General features: G+C 54.5%; 1 protein-coding gene across 3 annotated transcripts in view; it reads left to right on the forward strand.

Annotated features, from left to right (window-relative positions):
• The window catches only part of ZBTB7C (zinc finger and BTB domain containing 7C), a 339,190-nt gene that overhangs the window by 310,307 nt on the left and 4,039 nt on the right, over nt 1-24,844 (forward strand). For all 3 annotated transcript variants that reach the window (XM_059139105.1, XM_059139107.1, XM_059139106.1), the window contains one exon: nt 15,815-17,035. In XM_059139105.1, the coding sequence (XP_058995088.1) occupies nt 15,831-17,035 (1,205 nt within the window). In that variant the 5' untranslated portion in view covers nt 15,815-15,830. The remainder of the gene's footprint in view (nt 1-15,814; nt 17,036-24,844) is intronic.

Raw genomic sequence — 24,844 nt, forward strand, 5'->3', positions numbered from 1 at the left:
CTGCCTCTCTGCCTACTTGTGATCTCTGTCTGTCAAATAAATAAAATCTTAAAAAAAAAAAAAAAAGAAAGAAAGAAAAGCAGTTCTCTTTGAGATTATAAACTCATTCTCTGATATTTCCTTTTTGCTATTTTTTTAAACTTGCAAATCTTTGCTGTACCTGTGATTTATTTTGGCATAAGAAGTGAGGAAGGGATCCAAGTTTTGTTTTGTTTGGTTTCCTATATGATTTGGCCAGTTGTCCCAGTCCCATTTATTGGAAAGTTCATCTTAAAATAGAAATTGAGTTCCCTCCTTTATTGTATGCTAAATTTATACAGATATGAATTTATATGAGGCCATTTATGGACTGTCTATGACTTTCTATTGATCTGTCTCACTGTTCAGGATCCAGTGCCAAATATTTTATGTTTATGGCTTTATAATGTGTTTTCCTATCTGGTAAGTCTAGTCTCCCTACTCCGGTCACTCATCTGCTTCAAAACTCTCTCAGCCATTCTTAAATGCTTATTTTTCCGCATGAACTTTAGAGTCCACTTATCTAATTTCAATAGAAATTCTGGTTGATATATTTATTGGGATCATATGGGATTTATTGAACAATTTAGGAGGCTCTGGTGTGTTCCCAGCATTATGGCTCCATACCCAAGACCAGGGTGTATCTTTCCACTTAAATATCTCCAAAAAATGCTCCAGTCACTTCTCTTATATGGATCTTGCACATTTCTTATGAGCTTATTCCTAGGTGTTACATCTACTTTTGTTGCCAAGTAAATGGGCTCCTCTAACGTATTTTTTAACTTGTCCATTGTTTATTTAGGAAAGTATCCAATTCTATCCTCTGCAAATAATGGGTTTTTGCCAAACTCTCTTCTAACTTTTTAACTTTCTAACGCTTATTCCGTATGTTTGATCTTGAGACTTCAAAGGGGGACCAGACTTCCTTAGGTGTGAGGAAATCACGGAGCCCATTCCAGCTCCTTGGTAGGCCAACCAGGCTTCTTTGGGCTGGGGGCTACAGGGGAGTGTGGGTGAGGATTCTTGTGCCTTGAGAATATTTTCAGTGTAATTTGGGATAATCTTAACCAAAACTCTTAGGGCAGATGGAAGATGAGTGATGAGTGGTGGTGGGTAGGGGAGGGCAGGGTGGGGCAAGAGAAGGTTTGGGGGTTACTTCCAGTTACTCTGGAAGCTGTTGGCAGGTGAGGCCTCTCCCCAGAGGCTGGGAGAGCCCAGGCCTTGGTGCTGGGCTCCTGTGGCTGAGTGCGGGCATGATACAGGGAAGACAGACACCTGTTTTCGAGGTTTGCATTGGGAAACCAAACTACAGGGAAGGCCAGACTCCCAGGGCTGTGCTCACTCACAGAGGAAAGCCTGTTGCACATCATTATGAAGCCTCCCCATCCCCAGCCCAGCACTGGGGTCCTGGACCCCCACCTCTCCCTTCCTGGCCTCCCATTCCTGATCGTAGCTCCCAAACCAACCTAGATTCCTTCCTGGGTCCTATTTCTGTCTAGTATTTTGATGTGGGTTAGTCTCACCTGCTCAGTGAGACCAGAAGCCCATCAAAAGCAGGTTTGGGGTCTTGTTTAAAACCCCACACAGTGTGAAGCCCAGGTCAAGCAAACATTTGAGTAACTGATGACCAGAATGAATTGACTCACTGATGTTCCCCTAGGAAACCACTCAAGACAAATGAGTTTCCACTCATGTCCCAATTGTCCTTTCTTCGGAAAGGGCTCCTGGAACCAAACAGCCTTCGGCTTCTGCAGCAGGCAAGGAAGGACATTACAGCAAAGGAGAGACTGGGCTGGAGTATAAATAGGAAAAGGAAATGCTTGGACTTTCCCAGTGCAGTAAAAGTCCTATATAATACTATTATACGTAACTGTGCAATTAAGCCTGAAAATTGCAAGCTTCTAGTTTGTTCTTCCCAGCCAAACACCAGGCGGTTCTCGTGGTGGATGGCGTCTGTTTAGAAGAAAAAAAGCAAGATCGGAGGCAAATCTGAGGTTTCACTTCCTTTGGAAAACACAGGCTGAGCAGGGATCCTTGAGGCCATCCAGCTGGGCGGCTGACCTGGGTGCTGTCTGCAGGTTGAGGCGGACAATGGCAGGGAGGCAGAAGTGTTTTTCCAGGGCTGAGGCATAACTAGGACGTCCTACACCTGGGCCGAGGCCCAGGAGTGTGATTCTGCCCTCCTGCCCCCCACAGCCCCCACCTCGGCCGAAGCCCTTCCCCACCAGATCCCACCTGAGGTTTGGGAGGTCTGGGAGGTCTGGTGCCCTGAGAAGGGCAGGAGCGTGGCTGTGAGTAATGGGAGCTAGCTCCTTCCTGGGTCCGAAAATACAGTCTCCTAGCTGGTTTCCAGCTGCCCTTCCCTAGCCCTCTTGCAACACCTGCCTCAAATGCCATGCCAGGCAGATTCCTCTCCCGTCCAGAACCTTCCGGGACTTCCTTCCCGTGGCTGCTTACACAGTCCCGATGTTCCCGAGGCCTCACCTCCGTGCTTCCCCTCTGCCTCCCCATTCCCCCCAGGATTCCTCAAAGAATGAACAGCAGCCGTGACACCCAGCACCCCACTACCCATTGTTCCTGCAGTGTTACACTCCAGCTTCTGTGCCTTGCTTTCCACACACTGTTCTCTCTGCCAGAATGTTCTCTCTGCCAGAATGTTCTTCTTTCCCTGCCCCAACCCCGGCTGCTTAGGTGCCTCTGAGGTCAACCCCCACATCATTTCGTGGGTGGAGCAGTCTCCCTGACCCCCCCCAGGGCCCCTGCCTCCTGCCCTGCTGGGGACCTGTCCACACCCCTGGGCTTGCACTCCCCACTCCTAGTGTTAATTCTGTACTGCGAGTTCTTCCGGCCAGGAGCTCAGCCTCTCCTCCCTGCTTCTCCAGCCCTCCCTAGAAAGGCCAAACTCCACCAGCTGAGAGGCGGCCTTGCGGCCTGTTCAGGAAATGTGAGGCCCAGCTGCCTGGGTTCGAGTCACAGTTCTATCTCATTTGAAAAATGGGGTGATGATGATGGCACTGGCCACCTCGTGGCGTTTTTGAGAGGATTAAGTGAGAGAATTCATAAAATATTTAGGACATCGTCTGGCATCGATGAGTATCTCAGTTACCAGTTTGATTCCCTTGCTCTCCGTTGCAGGCAGCTCAGAATTAACCCTCTGTCTCCCACAGGTTGTCTCTCTGTCCATCTGTGTCTCTGTCTGCGCCCCCACAGCCTCCCACAGGGCCTGAGGGGTTGTTTGTGATGAATTAGTGCCCATTCTGGAGAAGCGGCTTCCAGGCTCTGCCCTGCCACCACTTGGCTCCACGAGCATCCAACCACCCCCATCCAAGTGTCAGGTAGAAAGTGCTGGCTGTGTGCCCTCCCCTCCCTTGGGGGCAGGGGGAGGGCACACAGCCAGCACTTTCTACCAACCTGTTGGGTCTCCATCACTCTGCCCAGTGTGGCCAAATGCTCATCCCTCCCTGAATTTATGGAACATCCATCCTTTGAAAGCCCAAAGTGTGTTCACGCTTCTTTCCCCGTGTGCCCTGGCCATGTCCCTGTCACACCTGGTGGGGAAGGGCTGGACAGAACCAGGAAACTCACAGTTGGGTGCAGCAGGCCCAAGGTTGCCCTAAGTGAGCTGTTCATGACCTTGGAATCCAAGGATCAACCCCAGAACCCAAGTATTTAAGTGGATTAGCTGGAGGAGAGCATAGAGCTGTTCAGTCTGAGGGCAGCAGCCTCCTGGTCTTCCAGTAAAGAAGAAACTGATGCTCAGAGAGGGAACGTGGCCGCACCAAGGTCACCTGGAATCCAGCTGCAGGGCAGAGATTAATTGTAAACACGGGCTTTGATTGCCCTTCCTCCCCAAAAGGGGTTACCCCTCTCTGTAGACTGCATTCCGGGGCATTTCTCAGCCCTTACCCCTCATTCTCTTTCCCAAAACCAACTTGACCTTTCTCCATCCCAGCTATGGCCCTCTCACCTGGCCTCTGCTTTCCCCTCTTCCCCTTGTAAAGTCCCCTGGGGTGGCAGTGGCAGTGGCTTTGCACAGGGATACGGGGATGTGCAGGCAGAGCGCAGGCAGAGGGGCTGGCCAGCTCTGCAAGCCACTTCGGTACCTTCTAGAAAAGACACTAAAATATTCCCAGGAAGAACGCAAATTGGGTGCCACTTAACCCAAGAGTCCACGCACACCCCCTTAAATAACTAACAAACTTGAAGCCGCTCCCCCTTCCCCCGCAGGAGACAGCATCTCTGGACAGAGATATGAAGAGAAGAGTGCTCCCAGGGGACTGGCTCAGCCGGCCCCCCCACCCCCCCACCCCTGCTGAGCCCAGCAGCCAGTGCACCTAAAAAGCACACCATCACCACCACCACCACCACCACCACCACCACCACCACCACCCCCCCCACCCCCCCCCCCCCCCCCCCCCCCCCCCGGCAGGAGGCAGCTGAGACTCAGACTTGCTAACACGGGGCCTAGAGCTGTTTATGGGAGACAAGTGATTTATTTTATTATCTGAATTTTCAGTGGCTTAATAAGGTTTAATAAGCCTCCCAAGGAGTTTTCTGGCTCAGGAAATCACCTGTAATAAACACAAGTAGTAAATCCTTTATTTTGAACATAAAGAGGTGTGCGATTTTTCTAAAAACAAGTCTTCCCTGCCCCCCCTTCACCTCGTCCTCTAAGAAACAAAGGATCAGTAAATAATGAAAGGACAGCAGCTGGGAGGGGCAGCACTTTATTGTCTGGCCCAGGCTCCCACCGTCAGCAGGGGGACCCTCCTGCTGGGTGCTCAGCTGGGGCCCCCAGCCTCCCTCCAGCTCACTGAAGAAGGCCCTCATTGTGTTCCTGAGGCCGTGCAGCCCCTTAGAGAACCCACTCTTTCTATCTTTCCTGCAAGGTCACTGCACAGCTGTAGAAAAATCGATGGCCCTGTTAGGGGGAAGGCGGGCATATGCGAGTTCTTCGAGAGTCTTAACCACATTGCTTTATGACCTTGACCTCACTTCACTTCTGTTTCCTTTTCTGCAAAATGGGTATAATCTCAAGGAGGTGAAAGTACTTTTGCAAAGTGAAAGGCTTCAAACCACCCCGTGGGTGAGGGGTTGGGGACAATACCCCCATACACCCACTTTGGGTTCACTCAGTTGCTCATGGGCCACTGCTGCCAAGAGGGAGGGGTTCCTCTACAGGGTAAGTGAGCAGCTCTGACATTCCTATACCCCCATGTCTTGTCTATCACCAATGTCGGGATGTGGAGCCGCCCCTCATTCTTCCTTGGCCGTCTCTCAGGCCACCCTCCTAGGTACCCCTCAAGTCTGCCCCCTCGAGCAGATTTCACCCCAGGAAGAATTTAAGTAGGAAGAACCCCCACCTGGTTTTTGCTCCTACTCCAACCCCTGTGGGAGGTCCTAGACCTTGTTCTCATCAAATCAAACTGGTGCAGGTATGGGGGGAGGTGCAGGTGGTGATGATGGTGAGTGAGGACCGGCGTGGGCAAGGGACGCAGCACAATACAGTGGACAGACAGTCTGGGCTACAAGGCAGGAGGTCTGGGGTCTCTGTCCCTTACCTAGTTCTGTGACCTTGAGCTGGTGTGATGACCAGCCTGAGCTTAAATTTGTCATCAGCAAAGTCATTCCTCCCGTCCCGGGGATCCTCGGGAAATGCATGGAGAAAAGCCGATGAGGATAAGCCTCGCAGAGTATAGAACTGGACAGGCACGAAGCACTATGGACACAGGGGTTTCAGCAGAGAACAGTGGAGCAGGAACCCAAGCGACTGATCACAGGAGAAAAACACTCAGACCCCCAGCCGCAGGGACAGGAAAACTCTGGCCATGGCTGAGATGAGAACCCAGGAGAGCCTATCTGTCCTGGCCCTTGGCCCAGCCCTCACATGTCTTGTCCTGTGGATGGGGGGACGAGGCATTGGGGGAAAGAGAAGGGGAGACACACTGTGTGAGGCGGGGTGGAGGGAGCTGAATTCCGGCGTTCAGGGAACTCCTGCTGTGGCCAACACCTTCAGCAGGAGAAGGAAGCCCAGAACTCATTTCACAGAAACCAGCCAGCTCCAAGTCCCAGGCCCGAGGTGCGGTGCACCGGGGACCGTGGGCCCTGGGTGTGTCCTGTCAGGGTAATAGAGCAGGCGGGGTCGGCTTCTCCCAGCTGTGGGCACCCTGCCTGGGGTGCTCTGGGAGGCGGGCTGGAAGTTGAAGGGGCCAGGCCCAGCCTCCCAGCCCGCAAATCTCGCCAGGGCTACTGGGCAGCTGAGGCCCCAGGGCATTCGGGGGCCAAGAGGTGTGGCTGCCCTGCTTTAGGGACCTGCCAAGGGCTGGGTGGAGCATGCCTGGGCAGGGGTTTGTGGGGCCTGCCAGCTGCTTGGGTCAGGCCTCCCTGCCCCTCTTTTGCTCCGGCCCACCAGCCCCTTGCAGGCTTCAGGACCCACATAGACCACTGCCCATAGGAGGCAGAGGTGGCCGCCCAGCCTCATAGCCAAGTCTGGAAAAGAATGCCACATCCCTTCTCGGCCCCTGTGCGGCCCCTCACCCTCACTGTGGCCACCTTCTGCCGGGTGGCTTTGAAGCTCCATGCCCAGGCTAGGGAGTTGCTGGGGCTCGAGATCAGTGGGGCCACTCCCAGGGCAGCAGGAGTCTGCAGGCTGGGGCCAGCCTGCCCTGGGGGTTTGGCAGATAGAAGCATAACCCTGAGTCCCAGATTTGCTGAAACGAGCAGGACTCGGGGAGGTGCTGGGCTTGTGGATCCAAGCAATAGAACTGTCCCAGAAATCACACCACCAAGCCAGCTATGGAAGACAAGAAAAAGATGGGACTGGAGTAGGCATCGAGGCCCAGCCCGCTGTTTTCTAGCTGTGTGACCTGGGGCAGGCCGCTTAGCCTCTCTGATCCCATCAAATGGGGATCATATAAGGATGAGATGAATGAATGCAAGTGTCTTATGAATAACAGGGCTCTGTTAAATGCTATGTGTTCCCAAGGCAGAGGGTTGGAGCCACCGCGCTGCCCTTTATGACTTCAAGTTTATGCCCACGGCTCTCATTCATTCGGCTGTTTCATGGCAGTCTGAACCTGACCCAGACATAGAAGCAAAGCCTGCCTTAGAGCAGGTGAGATCTAGGCAATTACTCCCCTGTTTCCCCGAGAAGCAAACCGAGGGCAGCCGGAGTACGTCATTTGCCTACCATGCACGTCTCGTTTCCGGTAAAACCAGTCTGAGAACATGGGTCCCTGACTAGCACCTGCACCTCAGGGGGCGTGGGGCACTGTAATCTATCAGAGGAGCAGAGGCAGGGGCGTCGGGACACCTTGGTGCAAAGTTTGACTTGGGAACTAATCCATTGTGTCACCTGGGGCACGGGCTCCTGTCTGTGCCTCATTTTCCTCGTCTGTAAAATGGGCATAAAACGTATCCCAGCCTTGCCCATTTCCTGGGTTAGAAGTACATGAGTCAGGAGCCCTGAAAGGGCCTTAGAAGATTATCATGCCCTACATGAGTCAGGGTGGCCCTGGGAGCACGTAAAGGCTGTTCTCGGGCTATCTCTGGGAGAAGTGCTTATATAGTGTGGACCTCTAGAAAAGTATGCAAAAGACAAAACAGTTCCCAATAAGGTCCTGCTGAGACATCAGTTAGGGGTCCGTGTCCTTCCTGGACTTCATCACCGCGGACACTGGTTGAGAGCTTACTGTGTACCAGGGGGCACTTCTTGTGCCTCTCCTCATCCGAGCCACGGGATGGCTCTGAGAGGTGAACGTGACCATCATGCCCTTCATACAGAGGATGAAACTGAGCTGGAGGACGGTGATACTGAGTCCCAGGGGCCATCAGTGGGGGAGCCGGGAGGTGGACCCAGGCAGTCCGAGAAAAGGGCCTCCCCCTCCACCACTCCGAGCAGGGTCTTCTGTTCTCAGAAGGCCGTCTGTCCACTTCAGGCCCCTGTTGGCTGAAAACCAGTTCCTGCATGAGGGGATTCTGGAAACCTAAAGTCTTCCAGATCCAAATGACATGGGACGGCTTCTTCCTGCCCCTCTGTCCTGCACAGTGCAGACAAGGCCCCTCCTGAAATTCGGGCCTGATCGTCCAGGCCACCGGGGTCCAATGCCTTTCTGTCTCTACTTTTCATTTGTGCTTGGTACTGAGCCACCCTGATGTGCATGGGTCTCAGCCCTGAACCCCCCTCCCTGGCTCACATCCCTCAGCCTGACTCTGATAAATCTCTACAGTAAGAGACGACCTTTGGGGAGGAGGGTTCGAATCCCAAGCTGGACTTTGTAGGAGGCAGTGTGGTGGAAAGGGATGAATATGGGTGTTGGCCCCAGGTGCCGCTGGGTTCAAATCCTGCTCTGACCTCTGCTGGCTCTGGCGGCTCACTCTCTCCATACCAGGCTCCGGATCTCTAAATTGGAGGTGACGATAAAATATAGGCACCGCTCAGAGCTGTGTCCACTGAGGAAGGATTTGAGGCGCAGTGACCGGCATGTTACGATCCATCCGTACATGGTAGGTCGTAGCAATGATTCTTGTAAATGCTCTAGCCAGCTTGCTTGACGGGTTATCAGAACAGGACACAAAAGAATACAAAAATTCAAGTCACATTCAAGAAATTTGTACTGAAGGACTTCTAAAGCCAGATTTCTTTTTCCTTCCTTCCTTCCTTTCTTCCTTTGAGAGTGTGAGCCAAGGGAGGGCGGCAAGGGGGAGGGGCGGACGGAGGGAGAGAATCTTCAGCAGGCTCCACACTCAGCCTAGAGCCTGACACGAGTTCAATCTCAGGACCCTGAGATCATGACCTGAGCTGAAACCAAGAGCTGGGTGCTTAACTGACTGACCCACCCAAGCGCCTCTAAAGCTGGGTTTCTCTAAGGCATAGCTGTGGCTCGAAGGTCCTGGTGGCCTCTTCCAATCGCCCTGTCCCCACCACTTTTCTGTTTCTCTTATAGGAGTACCTCTTATAAGAGTACCTCCTCCCCTCCTTAGCTAGTGCACTGGGGGCATGCCCCATCCTCCTGTTTGGGGAAGAGGGGGACATGGGCACCCTACCTGGGACAAGTAGTGTTCCCATTCTATAGATGAATAAACAGAGGCTCGGAGAAGAGAAGTACTGCTTTGGTCAGACAGGACTGCTCCGACATCCCTGGGCTCTAGAACCTTCCCCGGAGGGCAGAGGCCCAGGGGAGGTCCCTTGGAATGATGAAGTTTTCAGCTGTCCTGCGTCCTTCCTCTTCCATCTCCTTTCTCCATCTCCAAGCTCCTCTTTCCCTCTCGCCTCTCACCTGCTTCCCCTTATATTTCTGATCTATGTTTTCTTCCTACCCCCTCCTAACCAGAGGTTTATATTTTGCATTATGCCACTCCTGACTGCTGAGAGTTTGTGTGTGTGTGTGCGCACGTGCGTGCACACGCGTATGTGTGTAATTCTCTTTCCTGAGTGTGTTATTCTTGGAGACAGCACTGCCCTGGCTTGGGTGACGAAGGGGATGCAGGGCCTGGGCGGGAAGGTAGGGGCGTGGTGTGGCATCGCCTTGGGGACAGTGCTGTCTACAGGCCCTCCAGGGCCTAGGAAGCTCAGGGTCACCGGGGAAGCTCCCGGAGTGCACGGAGGGGGCAATTCTTCCCAAAGAGACAATGAAACAGCAAACGGCAGCCCCACCTCCTGCCCGGAAGAACGGCTCTCACGGTCATGGTTCCATCTGCTCCTCCGGGAATGGGAGAGAGCTCTGAACCGAGGTCGATGAGAAGTCGCTGCCGGGCAGGCAGGCCAGCCTCTGTGTCCAGGGCCACCCAGGCCCCAAGGAGGAGGCCCGTCCTCATCTCCCTTTTGCACCTGCAGCTTCTGGAAATCATGACACAAGTCATCAGGTGTTCCGTGAACTTGAGATGATAAGATGAAGAACCAGAGGCCCAGAGAGGCCAAATGCCCTCCCAAAGCCACACAGCAAAGGGCTCCTGATTCTCAGTCCCAACAGACGGGGCTCCCAGAGTGACGAGAGGGACAGTTAGTGTAGGAATGGCCAGTCTCCCTTCTTCAGGGGGCTCCGATGAGACACTGACCACCCACCCACAGTTCCGTGGGTTGCGTCTCCTCTATTTGAAAAGGCAAGAGAAAGCTTAAAGAATTGTATGAATTTTATCTCAGAAACATTTAGAACATTTTTGTCCTTAAAGCAGTAAGCCCTTAGCAAGCAAGAAAATGTGGCTCTCCATAAAGAACTGATTTTCTGGGACTTTTCTGATTTGGACTTGATGCTTAACACTCACGTTTCCATTTGCAAACCTGAGCAGAGAGGGTGTCTCTGAGCACAAGGAACCTGCCACCCGTATGGTAGCTGGGTGGGAATTTGGAGAAGGGGCCATTTCCTTACTGCATCGACTTGCATCTATCAAAACAGCCTTGTAATATACTGTAATTCCACCCCAACGTTATTTATCGTCTATCTATAGTAGTGGGTGGGTAGTGGGGAGAGGGAGACTACTCAGAGTGGGCAGGGAGGACCTCCTTGAGGAGGTGTCCTTTGCCTGGATGGTATGAAGGATCCAGCCACAGGACGATGTAGGGAACAGAGTTCCAGGCTGTGGGAACTTTAGACAAGGGCCTGGAGCTTTTAGACTGGAGCTTTTAACCATCGTCTGCTAAATATCACAGTTCTATCATGCGTCCAAAGTCAGTAGGCTCTGTGTTAGCTACTGATAGCTGTGTAACAAATCACTTTAAAATTTAGAAATCTAAACGGGGAGTAGACATTTGCTGCCTCACAGGGTCTGTGGGACCGGAATTCAGGAGCAGCTCGGCTAGGTGGCTCCAGGTCAGCAACACTCAGAGAGTTGTAGCCAGGATATCAGTGGGGTCCCTGGCATCTGAAGGCTTGGCTGGGGCTGGACGGACGGCCCCCTCTCACCGTGGCTCCGTCACACAGCAGGTGAGCCAGTGCTGGCTGCCGACAGGAAGCCGTGGTCCCTTACCTTTGGGCTGCTTGAGTGCTGAGTGTCCCTATAACACGACAGCTGGCTTCCCCCAGAGGGTCCCTTATAACCTCCTCTCAGAAGTTGCACACCATCACGTCTGCAAATCCCACAGGTCACACCATCACGTCTGCAAATCCCACTGGTTACACCATCACATCTGCAAATCCCACTGGTTACACAGGTCAGCCCTATTCACGAGGAAGTGGACCACACAAGGCCATGAGTCCTTGCTGCCAGGAGACAAGAATGACATCTTTGAGTCTGCCTTTAAGGGAGGGCCATTGTAGAGTGAGCAACATGTACAACGGTAATTTTGGTGCCACGGGGCCTCTGCCCTTGGTCTTTACCAGCTGCGCGCCGTAATGACAGTCTGATCTCAAGCAGAAACACCAAGACACAGAAAACAAGTCCAAGGCAGAGTGAGGTCCTTGGCAGGAGTCCTACGGGCATCTGAATTGAGAGCCGGAGAAAGGTTCATCTGAGTGGAGTCTGGGAGTGTGGGTGGGCTGTGACCTCCTGGAGAAGGAGGACGACGGACGTGCGGGGTCCTGGGTACTCTCCAGCCAGGAGCTCAGCACGAGCAAAGGCACGGAGGCTGAGAAGCAGGTTTTGTGTCGGGGAATTAGAGAGGGAAGAGGGTACAGGGCTAGGGTGTGGGGCACATTTGAGATCAGTGCTGTGGGCCGTCAGCTCAGAAGGTGCGATGGGAAAGCCTGACAGAGCCTCAGCTCTACCTCCTCCTCTCCCTTCCTCCCCTGTTGCCTGGCAGAGCTTTGCCAGAACCACCACCACCGGGCAGGATGGGGGGTGCTTGTACGGAGCAGGGGAGGCTCCCCAGGAGAATGTGGGTGAGTTCCAGGGTCCCCTCTGGGGTCTCAGAGCCGCTTTGCCCCCTTGGAGGAAAGCCACAGCCTGAAGCCTGCTTGGGAAGACTTCCTGATGCTGCAGCTCCCGGGGCGGGCCAAGCCTTCGTCCTCCTGCTGGCCCTGCCTGCTTGGCCCTCCTGGGAAGGGAGGGCCAACCTCCCCTGCCGACCCAAATCCTTCACGCACCTCCTGCACAGAGGCAGCCCTGAGCAACTCTGAATGCCCGAAGTCTGGGCCCCTCGTGGGATAGCAGGGACCCTTGGCCTTCCCTTGTGGAGTGGACGTAGGAGGTAGAGCAGCTGGGGTTAAGAGCTTGGCCTGGGGAGCCGGGCTTCGGACTCAGATCCTTATGCTGTAACTTAACATCTTTGTGATTAATCCTTTTGTCCCTCCCTCTCCTCCTCTGTAAGATAGGGACGGTGATGATGAGAGGAGCTAAATGCCAGCTGTTGTGAAGATGGACAGGCCTGAGGCCAGGTGATGGTCCTGGTCCCTCATTTGGGAGCCCCACTGTGGGGGGCAGGCACTTGGCCTGCGGTCGGCCTGACCCTATCCTGCCATCCAGCCCGGAGCCTCTTAGTCTGCCAGGCATTCTCAAGCCCTCTGCTTTCCCTCTAGCCCCCACCATGACAGCAGGGAAGCCTGGGGTGTCAGGGAAGGAAGGAGCCTCAGAACTCTCTCTGTGGCATGGACAATTGAGGCCTGCAGCCTGGGGTTGCCCTTCCTAGTCAGAAAGAAAGAAGGGAGTCCTACATAGGACCTCAGGGGGACCTGAGCCTCCTGGAGGGAGGTAGAAGTGGGATGGTTTTTCAGTAGACAAGAGCCAAGTTGAATGGGACCATTCAGAGCAGAACCTGGCCCCCCAGACCTAGAGTGCCTTGGTGGAACTGCCCACTTTGCATTTGCTGTTCCCACAGCCTGGAACTCTGTTCCCTACATCGTCCTGTGGCTGGATCCTTCTTCCCATCCAGGCAAAGGACACCTCCTCAAGGAGGTCCTCCCTGCCCACTCTGAGTAGTCTCCCTCTCCCCACCATGCACCCACTACTATAGATAGATGATAAATAACATTGGGGTGGAAGAAGATTTATTGATTGGTTTAGGTTGTTTCCTATCATTTGATTTTTTAAATTAAACTTTTTATTTTTGACATCATTTGTTGATTCTCATGTGGTTTTAAGGATCGTCCAGATATCCCATGTCCACTTCACCCAGTTTTCTCCAATGGTAACATCTTTCAATATCATAGTATGACATCAGCCACAATCGTGACCTTGACACAGTGTAGGTACAGGACATTCCCATCGCCAGGAGGGTCCCTCGTGTTGCCCTTTTATAGCCACGCCCACCTCCCTCCTGCCCACCCCTCCCATGTTCTCCATCCCTATAATTATGCCACCTCGAGAACATTATGTAAATGGAATCATATAGGATGTAACCTACCAGTATTGGCTTTTTTCACTCTGGCTTTTCCAGGAATTGTATGCATCAGTAGCTCATTTCTTTTTGATCGCTGCCTAGTCCTCCCTGGAATGGATGCACTGCGGCTTGGTGAACCGGTCACCCATTAAAGGAGATCCAGGTGTTTTCCAGTTACTGACTACTATGCACAAAGCTGCTGAGAACATTTGCATTGAGTTTGTGTGGACCTAAGTTTTTATTTCTCTGGGATAAATGCTCAAGAGTGCTTGCTGGGTCAAATGGTAGTTACATATTTCGTTTTTTTTCAAAAACCCCCAAGTTGTTTTCCAGAGAGGCTGTGCCATTTTACATGCCCACCAGCAATGGCTGAGTACGCGTTTCCCCACATCCTCACCAGCATTTAGTGTTATCCCTGTTTTTATTTTAGCCATTTTGAGAGGTGTGTAGGGAGCTATCAGTTCTCTCTGGTGAATCTTGCTGTATCTTTATCACAGTTATGTCTGTAAGCGGGGTTAGAACAGGGGCTTTCTTGGTCTGCCCTCTGTGCATTCCTGGAGGTCAGGGCAGAGCCTGGCACTGGGAAAAACCCAGTGACTAGTTAGGGAATGAATGTCTTAAAGATGAGAAGGTGGGAAGGCAGCAAGGCTGTCACTCTGGGAAACCTCCTGAGCCCCTCCCACCAGTGGGATTGCTCAGGGAAGCCTTGGGCCCTTGGTGATGGGAGAGGTTGGAAGGGAGAAGGAGCACCAGCACCCTGCACTTCCCACCAAGCTCCTGGTACGTCCAGATCCCATTCGCACATACTGTGTGCCCAGCACTCCTCACTCCTCCCCTTCCTCCCCTCCCACTGCATCTGCTTTCCCAGAGTAGAAACATCCAGAAGATAAATGTGTGGGGATCCCCAAAGCTCTTCCCACAGGGGCACAAGGATTTCAGGTTTTGTTTTTATTTTTTATCTTCTGTCCACGGTAATCGCCCTGGGGTATGGCCCAGGTTTTGCTAGGATTTATCATGGGCCATAAATCAAGCTTTCCCCTAAGTAGAAGGGTCCTCCTATAGGTGGTGGCATAAAAATTGAGGTGGCTTTTTGTCGGGGTTGGACCTGCTGACTTGGGCTGTGAGTCTTACTCCCTACAGGGAGGTAATTCCTGGTGTCCTCCATCCTGTACTTTTCCCTCCTGGCAACTCTCCCTGGACACACTTTGTATTTTATACATAGAATGCTAAGGGATCTCCAAAGTGGCTTCTCCCTGCAGGGGATGCCTTTCCCCGAGGGTAACAGAATACAGACATGATACATTAACGATGTATTTGAATTTAATGTGGAATTTAAATGTGTATTTTATATCTGAAACAGCTCACAGATACACATAAATAGGAGGTATATTAATGTATAGGAGGTCAGTATTTAAAAGAAAAAAAGAGGTCAAGATGTGCAAAAGAAGAGAAACTTCATCAGCTAAGAGGAAGCCAGAAGGAAGGTCCAGAAGGCAAAACATGGACTATAAGACCCCAGTTTCCATGCTGAAACTGGACCACAAAATTGGTTTTAAGATTCCTAGCAGCTGTACCATTTGCTCAGGCCGCCATAAGAAAGCAGCAGAGCCCAGGGGGTTCCAACAACAGAGATCGATTTTGTTACGGTTCTGGAGGCTGGAGGTTCAAGGTCAAAGTATCTGTGGGTTTGGTTTCTTGTGAGGCCTCCTGGACTCATCTTCTCGCTGTGTCTTCGTGGGGTGGCCGCTCCGTGTGTGTCTGTGGCCTCCTGTCCTCCTACAAGGCTACCAGTCAGACCAGATGAGGGCTCGCTCATATGACCTCGCTGTAACTTTAATCACCTCCTTAAAGGCCTTACCTCCAAATACAGTCGCATTCTGAGATACTGAGGGTTGAGAGTTCAACATAAACGGGGTGGGGGGAGCACCCCAGCCCAGCTCTTCACAGGAGCCAGTAGGATCAAGATGTTCGTCCATTACCTGAGTCACAGGTTTTGTGGGGGGGGGGGGGGGGGAAGACAGCATTTTCCCAGCAGGAGCCCCAAGAAGTGAGAGACCATTCCCCCCATGGTGCTTTACCCACGGATGTCATGTGGATTAAGTGGTGGACGCTGTCCCCGTAGCACGCAGAGAGGTTGGGGTTCCCGTGGTCCCTTCTGGTGCTTCTAAAGCTCCACGTCAATGAAATGAAATTCAGTGGAAAACGTGCTCGCGAGAAACTTCCACAGCCTTGGTGGCAGGGTGGATGCCCGCTGCCCAGTGAGAAGCCTAATTCTGAGGGCCTTCAGGGTCCCAGGAGAGAACCTGCATGTTGGACAGTGAAAAGCCTGGCTGGTGAGCTGGGCCCTGAATGGCAGGTGGGGTTTGGTAAAGCCGAGAAAGAGGAAGGCCGACCTCCTGGTGGAGGGGGAGAGGGCAGGGGAGGGCGGAGGTGCTGTGGCTACCACGCCCAGCAGCCAGGCCTCCCGGGGGGCCCCCCCACACTGGGGATCCCCTCCCGGGACGATGCCTCTAATCCTGGTCTCCTCTCCGTGCATCCCTGCAGGGCTCTGGCTGAGACCATGGCCAATGGCATCGACGAGCTCATCGGCATTCCCTTCCCCAACCACAGCAGTGAGGTCCTGTGCAGCCTGAACGAGCAGCGGCATGACGGCCTGCTCTGCGACGTGCTCCTGGTGGTCCAGGAGCAGGAGTACCGTACCCACCGCTCCGTCCTGGCCGCCTGCAGCAAGTACTTCAAGAAACTCTTCACGGCCGGCGCCCTCGCCAGCCAGCCGTACGTCTACGAGATCGACTTCGTCCAGCCCGAGGCCCTGGCCGCCATCCTGGACTTCGCCTACACGTCCACGCTCACCATCACCGCCGCCAACGTCAAGCACATCCTCAACGCTGCCAGGATGCTGGAGATCCAGTGCATCGTGAACGTGTGTCTGGAGATCATGGAGCCCGGCGGGGACGGCGGGGAGGAGGACGACAAGGACGACGACGACGACGACGACGACGAGGACGACGAGGAGGAGGAGGAGGAGGAGGAGGAGGAGGAGGACGACGACGACGACACAGAGGACTTCGCCGATCAAGAAAACTTGCCTGACCCCCAGGACATCAACTGCCACCAAAGCCCTTCCAAGACGGACCATCTCACCGAGAAGGCCTATTCGGACACACCCAGGGACTTCCCCGACTCCTTCCAGGCCGGCGGCCCTGGGCATCTGGGTGTGATCCGGGACTTCTCCATCGAATCTCTGCTGAGGGAGAACCTGTACCCCAAGGCCAACATCGCCGACAGGAGACCCTCTTTATCGCCGTTCGCCCCCGACTTCTTCCCGCACCTCTGGCCGGGGGACTTCGGTGCCTTTGCCCAGCTGCCCGAGCAGCCCATGGACAGCGGGCCACTAGACCTGGTCATCAAGAACCGGAAGATCAAGGAAGAGGAGAAGGAGGAGCTGCCCCCACCCCCACCGCCCCCCTTCCCTAGCGACTTCTTCAAGGACATGTTCCCCGACCTTCCCGGGGGGCCGCTGGGCCCCATCAAGGCGGAGAGTGACTACGGTGCCTATCTCAACTTCCTGAGTGCCACCCACCTGGGGGGCCTCTTCCCGCCGTGGCCGCTGGTGGAGGAGCGCAAGCTGAAGCCCAAGGCCTCCCAGCAGTGCCCCATCTGCCACAAGGTCATCATGGGGGCCGGGAAGCTGCCGCGGCACATGAGGACCCACACCGGGGAGAAGCCATACATGTGCAGTATCTGCGAGGTCCGCTTCACCAGGTGTGTATCGCCGCCCCCAGGTCGGGGCGGGGGGGGGGTGGTGGTGGTCAGAGCGGGGCACGGAGGGCTGGGATGTGGAGACAGCCAGTTCCGGGGAGGCCCCGCTGGATCCGAGAGGCATGTCGAGTTTATTTGCTAGAAGGCGCGCACGCGAGGCCTTACCTGGTGCAGGGATTTCCAAACCCGTTTCGAGAGCTAGAGGATTTTCTGAAATACAGACGAGGTGGAAGGCTGAGATACAGTATAGGTGAGCGCAGAGCTGTCCGGGGGTAAGGCAGAGCGAGCCCCCTCACCCCCGCGCTGCGCTTGCTTGACCTCCCTCTCCCCTCCCGCACTGTGCACCCACGGGAGCCAGGTTGAAGCCCCCCCCCCCCCGTGGAGTGCCGCCACTTTAGTTGACTCCACGCATGCTCGGCCACGTCCTGAGCTGCTACAGAGACCGTCACCACAGCCCTGCCCTGGGACGATGGGGCGGTGCCTGCCATGGCCTTTGCTTGCAGAGGAGCGGTCCCCCTCTCTGTGGTGAGTTGGCCACCTGTAAGTGCATGGAGAGGAAAATGCCAGAGCTGGGACATGTATGACCAAAATCTGTGACCGGGAGACTGCAGAGACTCCTCCCTGTGGTCCTTTCAGTCCTCTTCTGGATCCGATCTAAAGGATCAGCCTCCTTTTATGTTCTCCCGCCGATTCTCCACGTCAGGACGAGGGTTCACTTTATGCGGTTGTAAAGTTTGAGATCTGAAATCAGTACATCACAAACCTTCCATCTGTCACGGACTCCATGCCATTCAGCAAGCGTGTGATACGTGCCTTCTCTCCACTGCAGCATTTGGGTTCAGAATTGATGGGGGGGGGGGGTGCTGTGGGCTCAGATGTGTTCCCTGCTCCGTTTTGCTCGTCCTCATATAGGAAAATAGGGTTTGTTGGTGCTGGGTGTGTCACTGGTGTGAGGCTGACCCGGGCACTGCGACAGTGGAGAAAGTTACGGTGGGTGGTGTTGCATCAGGGCTTGGTCATTTCTGTGGCTCGGATGCAGACAGAGCCTGGGGACACCTGCCCTGTGACCGTGACTTACCAGACTAGGTCCTTGCCCCACACTGCCCCGTTCCCTGGCAAAGAACTCCCCTTGAGACCCACACATGTTCCAAGGGCGCTGCTGCTACCCCATATCCTCTTGGAGATTTTTCTCTGGGAATTGCTGGGGGCTCGTTGTTTTGAGTTTCCTCGGTGGGGCCCAGCTTTGGCCTTTGAGGAGAGAGTGACCTTTTTTTTTTTTTTTTTTTTCTTTTTTGGAGCCAAGTTGAATAATAGCAAATCAGGGGTGGTACTTTTCCGGGGAAAAAAATAAGATGAGCCTTACAAAATAATGAGACATACTGTCTTGGGTGGTTTCATAACTCTCTTTGAAGTTTCCCGAGAAGGGTACCAGTAATCTGTTCAAGTGACAGTGGCAGGGGTGTCAGAGCTTTGCAGGCTCTTTGGTGACTAGAAGGATGATACTGATTGTTTCCAAGGTCGCTTTGGGGCCCCTGCACAGCTGCTTCTGAGACAGACACCCCAAACAGAATCTCTCCCAGATGCTTGGAGCTGACCGTGGAGGGAGAGTCTCCAGGTGCAGAGGGGCAGGGCCCCACTTACCCCAGGGGCGCCCCCATAATTTTCCCCACAGCCCTGACCTCAGGGCACTCTTATTGGCACACAGCAGCTGGGCCCAAAGTCCCTGGGACTCGCCTCCCTCACTAACGGCCCTGCCACTCAAATCACCCCCAGCACCCTGCCACCACCACCATCTTCTCCTAAATTTACCTTAGCCCCACTGACCAGGCTGGAACACCTGGATGACCAGTGACAAAAGCACAGGGATCATTTTGGGGAGATAAAATAGGCCACAATCCGCATTCGACTACCATTCACCCATCTCCAGCCTGTGGCTCCCAGCCCAGGCCCCTGGGAGTGACTTCAAAGACAAGGACACTCTTGTGTCCAGCCAGGCCCCAAGTCAGTCACAACACCCCCTCCTGCCATCCGGGGTCCATGTCCCTGATTTTTCACACCTGTTCCCTTCCCACAGGGCTGACTCCGGGACCCCTTTCCCCTTCAGGGGAGCCCCGGCTCTGTGGCTTCGGAGGAGGTACACATCTCAGCGTGCCACACAGTGAGCCTGCCTAGTACCCCAAGTCCCTTCCCTCGCTGGCCCTCCCCTCTGGGCCTTTCCCACACACACAAAGCCTTCTGCCCAAGCCATGCCAGTCTGTGGGCCCTGCCTTCCTTTGGGAAAATGTTAAACTTGGTCAGTCACTGCAGACAGACTTCTTGCCCTCCTGACACGAGAACATTCTCTGAGTAAGCCTCCTGGTTCGGGTAGGACACTGGGTTGTAGAGGAGGGCCGCATTCCAGAAGCCTCCCTCCCAGCACATTCCTGATGATCACGGAGGGGGCGTAGGGGGCGGCTATGTCTGCAGCCTCACCAGTCCTCACCAGCCCTCCCGGCCAGATCCAGGCCATGAGTCTGCCCTGCCGCCCTCCATCTGGTCCGCTCCTGCTCAGCTCAGCGACCGCCATCTGGGCCCCCTGAAGCAGCTGCGTTCCTGCCTCAGTCAGCACCTCCCCTCACCCAGCTCCCACTGGACTCTGACCCTGCTGAGAAAGATCAGAGTTGCTCTTGGGCCCCCCCCCCTTCCCAGGAGCAGGGGCGCCCCAGAGTGGGGGGAGGTTGGACATTTTCCTGGCCTCCTCACACAAGGGACTCTGGGGACTTGATTGCGTGCCGAAGCCTGCCGCTGACCACCCTCCCTGTCACATTCTTTGGAATGGCCGGCTGGCTCCGTGCTTCCCTCCTGCCCCCTCCCGGAGCTGGCCCGCACGGCTTCTTCTCTGAGCCCTGGCCTCTCCCTGTAGTCAGATCCCTCACAGCCCTTCCGTGGGGACCCTCCTGGGGGCTGACTTCCTGCACCACCTCCCACAACACCTTCCCTCCCTCCCCAGATGCAGGCACTTCAGCAGCCCCTTAAAACAGCTGCTGCCTCCCTGACTCAGGATTCCCAGCCTCCCTTGCAAGGCCAAACCACTCCTAGGGACCGGGCCCCCCGGAGGCTGAGGGATCTCGAATGGGCCACCCTCGACTCCTCCTCTTAGACACGATTTTCCCTCTTTCCTTAAACACAGCTGAGCTTCCGCTCTCTGGTCGGGGCTCCTTTGCCTTCCCCTTGATGCTGACCCCACCTCCCATCACCCCAGGGGATGGTGGAGCCACCCACCCTCCTCTGGCAAAGTGGCCCTTTGGCCCAGGCTCTGAGTTATGGCCTCAGATGCCGATTCCCAGAATGTCCACGTGTCATTCCTGACAGCTCTGGCGGCAGTGGAAGGATCGGGGAGTCCTTCCCCCCATTCTGTCCCGAGAGCCCAGCCTGTAACTCTCATGCTGTGGCTCTCCAAGAAGAGAGGGGAAGACCTCCCCCACCACGGCATTGTCTCTTCCTTGGCGTCAGACCCTCACCTCGGAGACGGCTTCAAGCTTGATTTCAAGCAGCCCTGGGGACCGTTGTCTTTCTGCTGATTGTTCCAGATATGAGACACCTCTGGGGCCTCAGGCAGGGCCTTGAAGGCTTCAACCAGACTCTGTTTCTTTGGCCCCACGCTGTCCCCTCTCAGCCCTGGCCACCCCACAATCACATGGAGTCCTTCTCCCTGAGTCTCGCACCCTGAGCATCACTGTCTGGCCAGCTGTGACCTCCTCAGTGTCCACCAGGCCTCCTGCCACCAGCCCATAAAGGCTGCAAAGCTTCACCTCCGACCCCTGCTGCCCGTGTGAGTCCCATGCCGGTTGGCTACACACACCCGCAGTGGTCTGCTCGCCGGACCTGCCAGGAGCCCGGCAGCTGCCTTTTTCCCGTATTTCCCTTTTAGCCCTCCCACTCCTGACAGCCCTGGGGACTTATTAAGACAATGCAATGTCATTAGCAGTGGTACCAGGAAGAGGGGTTGTCTCAGACTGTCAGGTTACCAAGAAGTGTGGGTGTGGGCGGATGGTGCTGGGAAAGCATTGTCGGGCCTGGGAGCCCTCGTGGAGGCCGGGGATGCCGGACGAGACCCCGTGGCCCTTTCCTTCTTGCGAGGGAATGAGCTCATAAAGACTGGCACAGCTTTCCCATGACGTGCCCCACTGGAAGGGGGAATGCAGATCAAGGCTTGGGCGCACGGGGCCTGAGCTGGTCCCCAGCACAGGGTCGGAGCAGGGGATGGCAGACAGGGAAGTCAGGGCGAGCCAGAGCGCACTGGAATCAGAGCCAGGGGAGCTCTGGGAACTGCTCCTGCACCTGAAGGTCAAGGGTCAGTCGGCAAAGGCTCCACAAGCGTCCCCTGCACGCTCCAGGTGGTGGACCAACCGTGCAGAATACAGAAGCGTCCGGCAGGTTCTCATCAAAGCAGATCAGGTAGCTTTGGTGCCACAGACTGAGTGAGGCCGGAAAAGCAGTGCCCAGCACTCACTAAGTGATGCTGAACAGGGGTGGTGGGGGGAGTGGTGGTGGGGAGAAGGGGCTCCTTGCCCCGAAGTGACCTAGCTCGAGGGACAGTATTCAGGTCAGGTGCTCTGAAAGGTGAGGGCCAAGGATAAGACCTGGGTGGACACGGAAAGGTTTGTAGAGGATTGCCCTTGAAGTTGACCTTGAAGGGTGGAGGTGAGGAGTTGGGAGTGGGAGACATTTCCAGCAGTGCAGTTTGCCAAAGTAAACTGAGAAGGAGGTGCAGGGAGGAGGGGGGCCAGAGGGTTCAGGGCTGGGGAGGAAGGAGCACGCACGCGGACATCTGGGCTTGGACCTCTAGTGGGAGCCCAGAGATGGCGCACTGGTGTCCAAACACGAGATCTGCAGAGAAAGGGAAGGAGACAGGATTTACCAAGCATCCATTTCATAATACGGCAGGCTCTGCACTGGAAGGAGGGATAGCTAGAAGTCTGGCTCATGCCTCCCGGTGTTCAAAGACACAGAGTTGACCAGTTCCCCAGAGCGTTGCCTGCTGAGGGACCAACATATATGTCTAGTGGGGGGTGAGGGGGCAGTACTCTGGGGAGGGAGCTAGCAAGTAGATGGGTGATCTTTTTTTCCCAACTTTTACAGATATAATGGACATAGAGCATAGAAGGCCAAGGTCTACGATGTCAGGATACCACACTAATGTGTGGTAGTGCACACATTAACACACCCATCGCCTCAGATGGTTACATTGTGTGTGTGTGTGTGTGTGTGTGTGTGTGGCAAGAACACTTCAGATCTACTCTCCTAACAACTTCCAAGTATAAAACGCGGTATTGTTAACTGTAGTCACCGAGGGTTCCCCGAACTTAGCTCGTGAGAGTTAGCTCGTGAGGGCCTTACAAGCCATGCCAAGGAACCAGTTAGCACATCAGCCATCGGACATGAGCAGCCTCGAGAGATTTTTAGTGGGACCACCAGAACTGCAGTCCCAAACGGAAGGGACAAAGAGTTCAGCTCCTGAGATTCAAGCTAGAACACTTTCTGGCTAAACTTAGGCCTCCTCCTCAAACAAACCAGATGCATGAGGAAGCAGGAATAGAAGAACCATCATCTGCAAAGCCAACTAGTTAGAGGGAGGTTTGGTGTAAGCACACTTCCCAGATGCGAACACTCACAGAACACCAGAGGTCAAAATGGTGCAGCCCAGCCCCCCATTTTAGAGGTCAGGAAACTGAGGCCCGGGGCACCTAAGGACCTGGTCCAGTTCTTGGAGCCTGCCTGCCCCCGGGCCTGCCTCTGCCAATGGGCCTGTACATTATATCCACGTGCACAGGTCGTGACAGGGATGAGGAGGAGGTATGACCTTAGAAGGCCATTCTCTCTCTGTCCTTGCTTCCCTCATCTTGAGCATTAAGTGTTTAATTGAAATCAGTATTTTCAAGGTCCCAGCAAGTGTACTGTCAATAACATAGGTGGCCCGGCCCACTGACTCGACTGTGAATCAGAACATACTAATGCGATCCTGGTAGACCAGATGATCTCTAAATTTTTTTTCCAGGACTAGCTTATCATGGGCTTTGCAGCTCTACTAACCCTCCCCACTGCTCCCAGGAAAGAAAAGTCACAGGGCCAGCCAGCTCCTGCTTAGGGCTGAGCTCCTCCCACGCCTGCCCCTGTCTTCTGGCCCCAGAGGCAGAAAGCTGGCCACAAATGCTGACTATTCTGGTCTACACTTTCTGAGGCAGCCCTCCTGGGCCACAGACTGGGAGTCCCTGGTTGGAAAATCAACCTTTCTCAACCTCAGAATAGCTTGCAAATAAAACCCTACCCCGGATAGCTCCCCAGGCCTCTTTGCCCCTCATGGCCTGATACGTTTGGGAAAGTCGCTTGACTTCCCTGAGCTTCAACTCGTCCTCTCAGTCAGGCAATTATTCTAACTATGTTGAATCTAACTCATTTGAACACAGATTCTCTCATCAGTCCTAGACAATAGTAACTAATGTCTGGCCCTTGGTTCACTTCTGCACAGAGAGGTTAAGTACCTTGCTGAAGGTCACCCAGCAACTTAAAGGTGGGTCCGCAGCGACAGCAGGGACTCCCAGACACCCCGCGCCCCCCGCCATGGCAGCCCTGCTCCTACACCACAACTTGCCTCTGAATGAATAACAACCTTCCAGGGTCCCTGAAATGGTGTATATTCATCGGCTTATAGCAGGTGCTCAGTAAAAGGAAGCGATCGTCACCTTCTGAGCACTTCTTACACACTTCAGTTAAGTGCTGCTGAAATGTGACTTATTTTGGATGCTCTAATGAAAAGCTTGGGAGAAGCGATGGGTATTTATGTCTGAATATCTGAAGCCTTACTATTTGCACTGTCCATTACTTGAGGGTGGCCCTCCACATCAATACTATCGATTACATGTGATCAGGATTTTGAAAAATATCCAGCATATCAGTTCATGAAGAGAGTTAAATAAGGGGCTATACTTAACACCCCAGCGCTGACTCCTCACCGAACCCTCCACCAGGCCCAGGGAAAGACATAAGTCCCCTGCCCAGTGACCAGCAAGCTTCAGCACTTCCCTGAGAGCCTTGAATGTGTGGAGTTCCAGGACCTGTCCCCCCACCACTAAATCGGCACTTAGCTCTTGAGGTACAAATGGTACCGTGCACCCCACTCCTGCAGTGCTGAGGAACAAAGCCTGAATTCTAGGCTCAGCGCTGTCATTACTCCTCTGGTGACCTTGGCAAGTTCCCCTCCTGAGACCCCAGTCTGCCCTCCAGCCAAGGTGGGGGTTCAGGAGGTGTGGGGGACTAGCAGGGCGGGGCTGGGGGGTGGTGGTGGCAGTAGTTGCAACTTGTTAGGAATGCAAATCTTCTGCTCTCCCCCACCACCCCACCTCTCAGATCAGAAGCTCTGGGAGTGGGGCCCAACGCGCTGCCCATGGAGCCCTGAAGACCCTTCTTAGGCAGCCTCGAGTTTGAGACCCGCTGGCCCAGTTGCTTGCTAAGACTGCATCCCGTTCAGACCCCAAATCAATGGGATGAAATGTGGGTTGTAGATACCACAAGGGCAGCAAGGTGGCTGGGGAAGGGAACATGGGATGTCACAACAGGGGGCCACGCAGCCAGGCATGGCTGGTGGGTTGTGGCAGGAACAGGGAGTGGGGACAAGAGGATGGTCTGGTGTGTGGAGACACCTGCCCACTTCACTCCCTCCTCCTTCCCACCCCCATCTCCATCTCCTGGGTGCCTTCCTGGAAGCGCAGGTGGATGGGGGGGCTCGGTCCTCCCTGGTCCTCCTCCCCTCGTCCCTGCCAGTGGACCGGAGAA

This window comes from Mustela lutreola, chromosome 11 (assembly GCF_030435805.1).
Source record: "Mustela lutreola isolate mMusLut2 chromosome 11, mMusLut2.pri, whole genome shotgun sequence".
Taxonomy (NCBI): Eukaryota; Metazoa; Chordata; class Mammalia; order Carnivora; family Mustelidae; genus Mustela; species Mustela lutreola.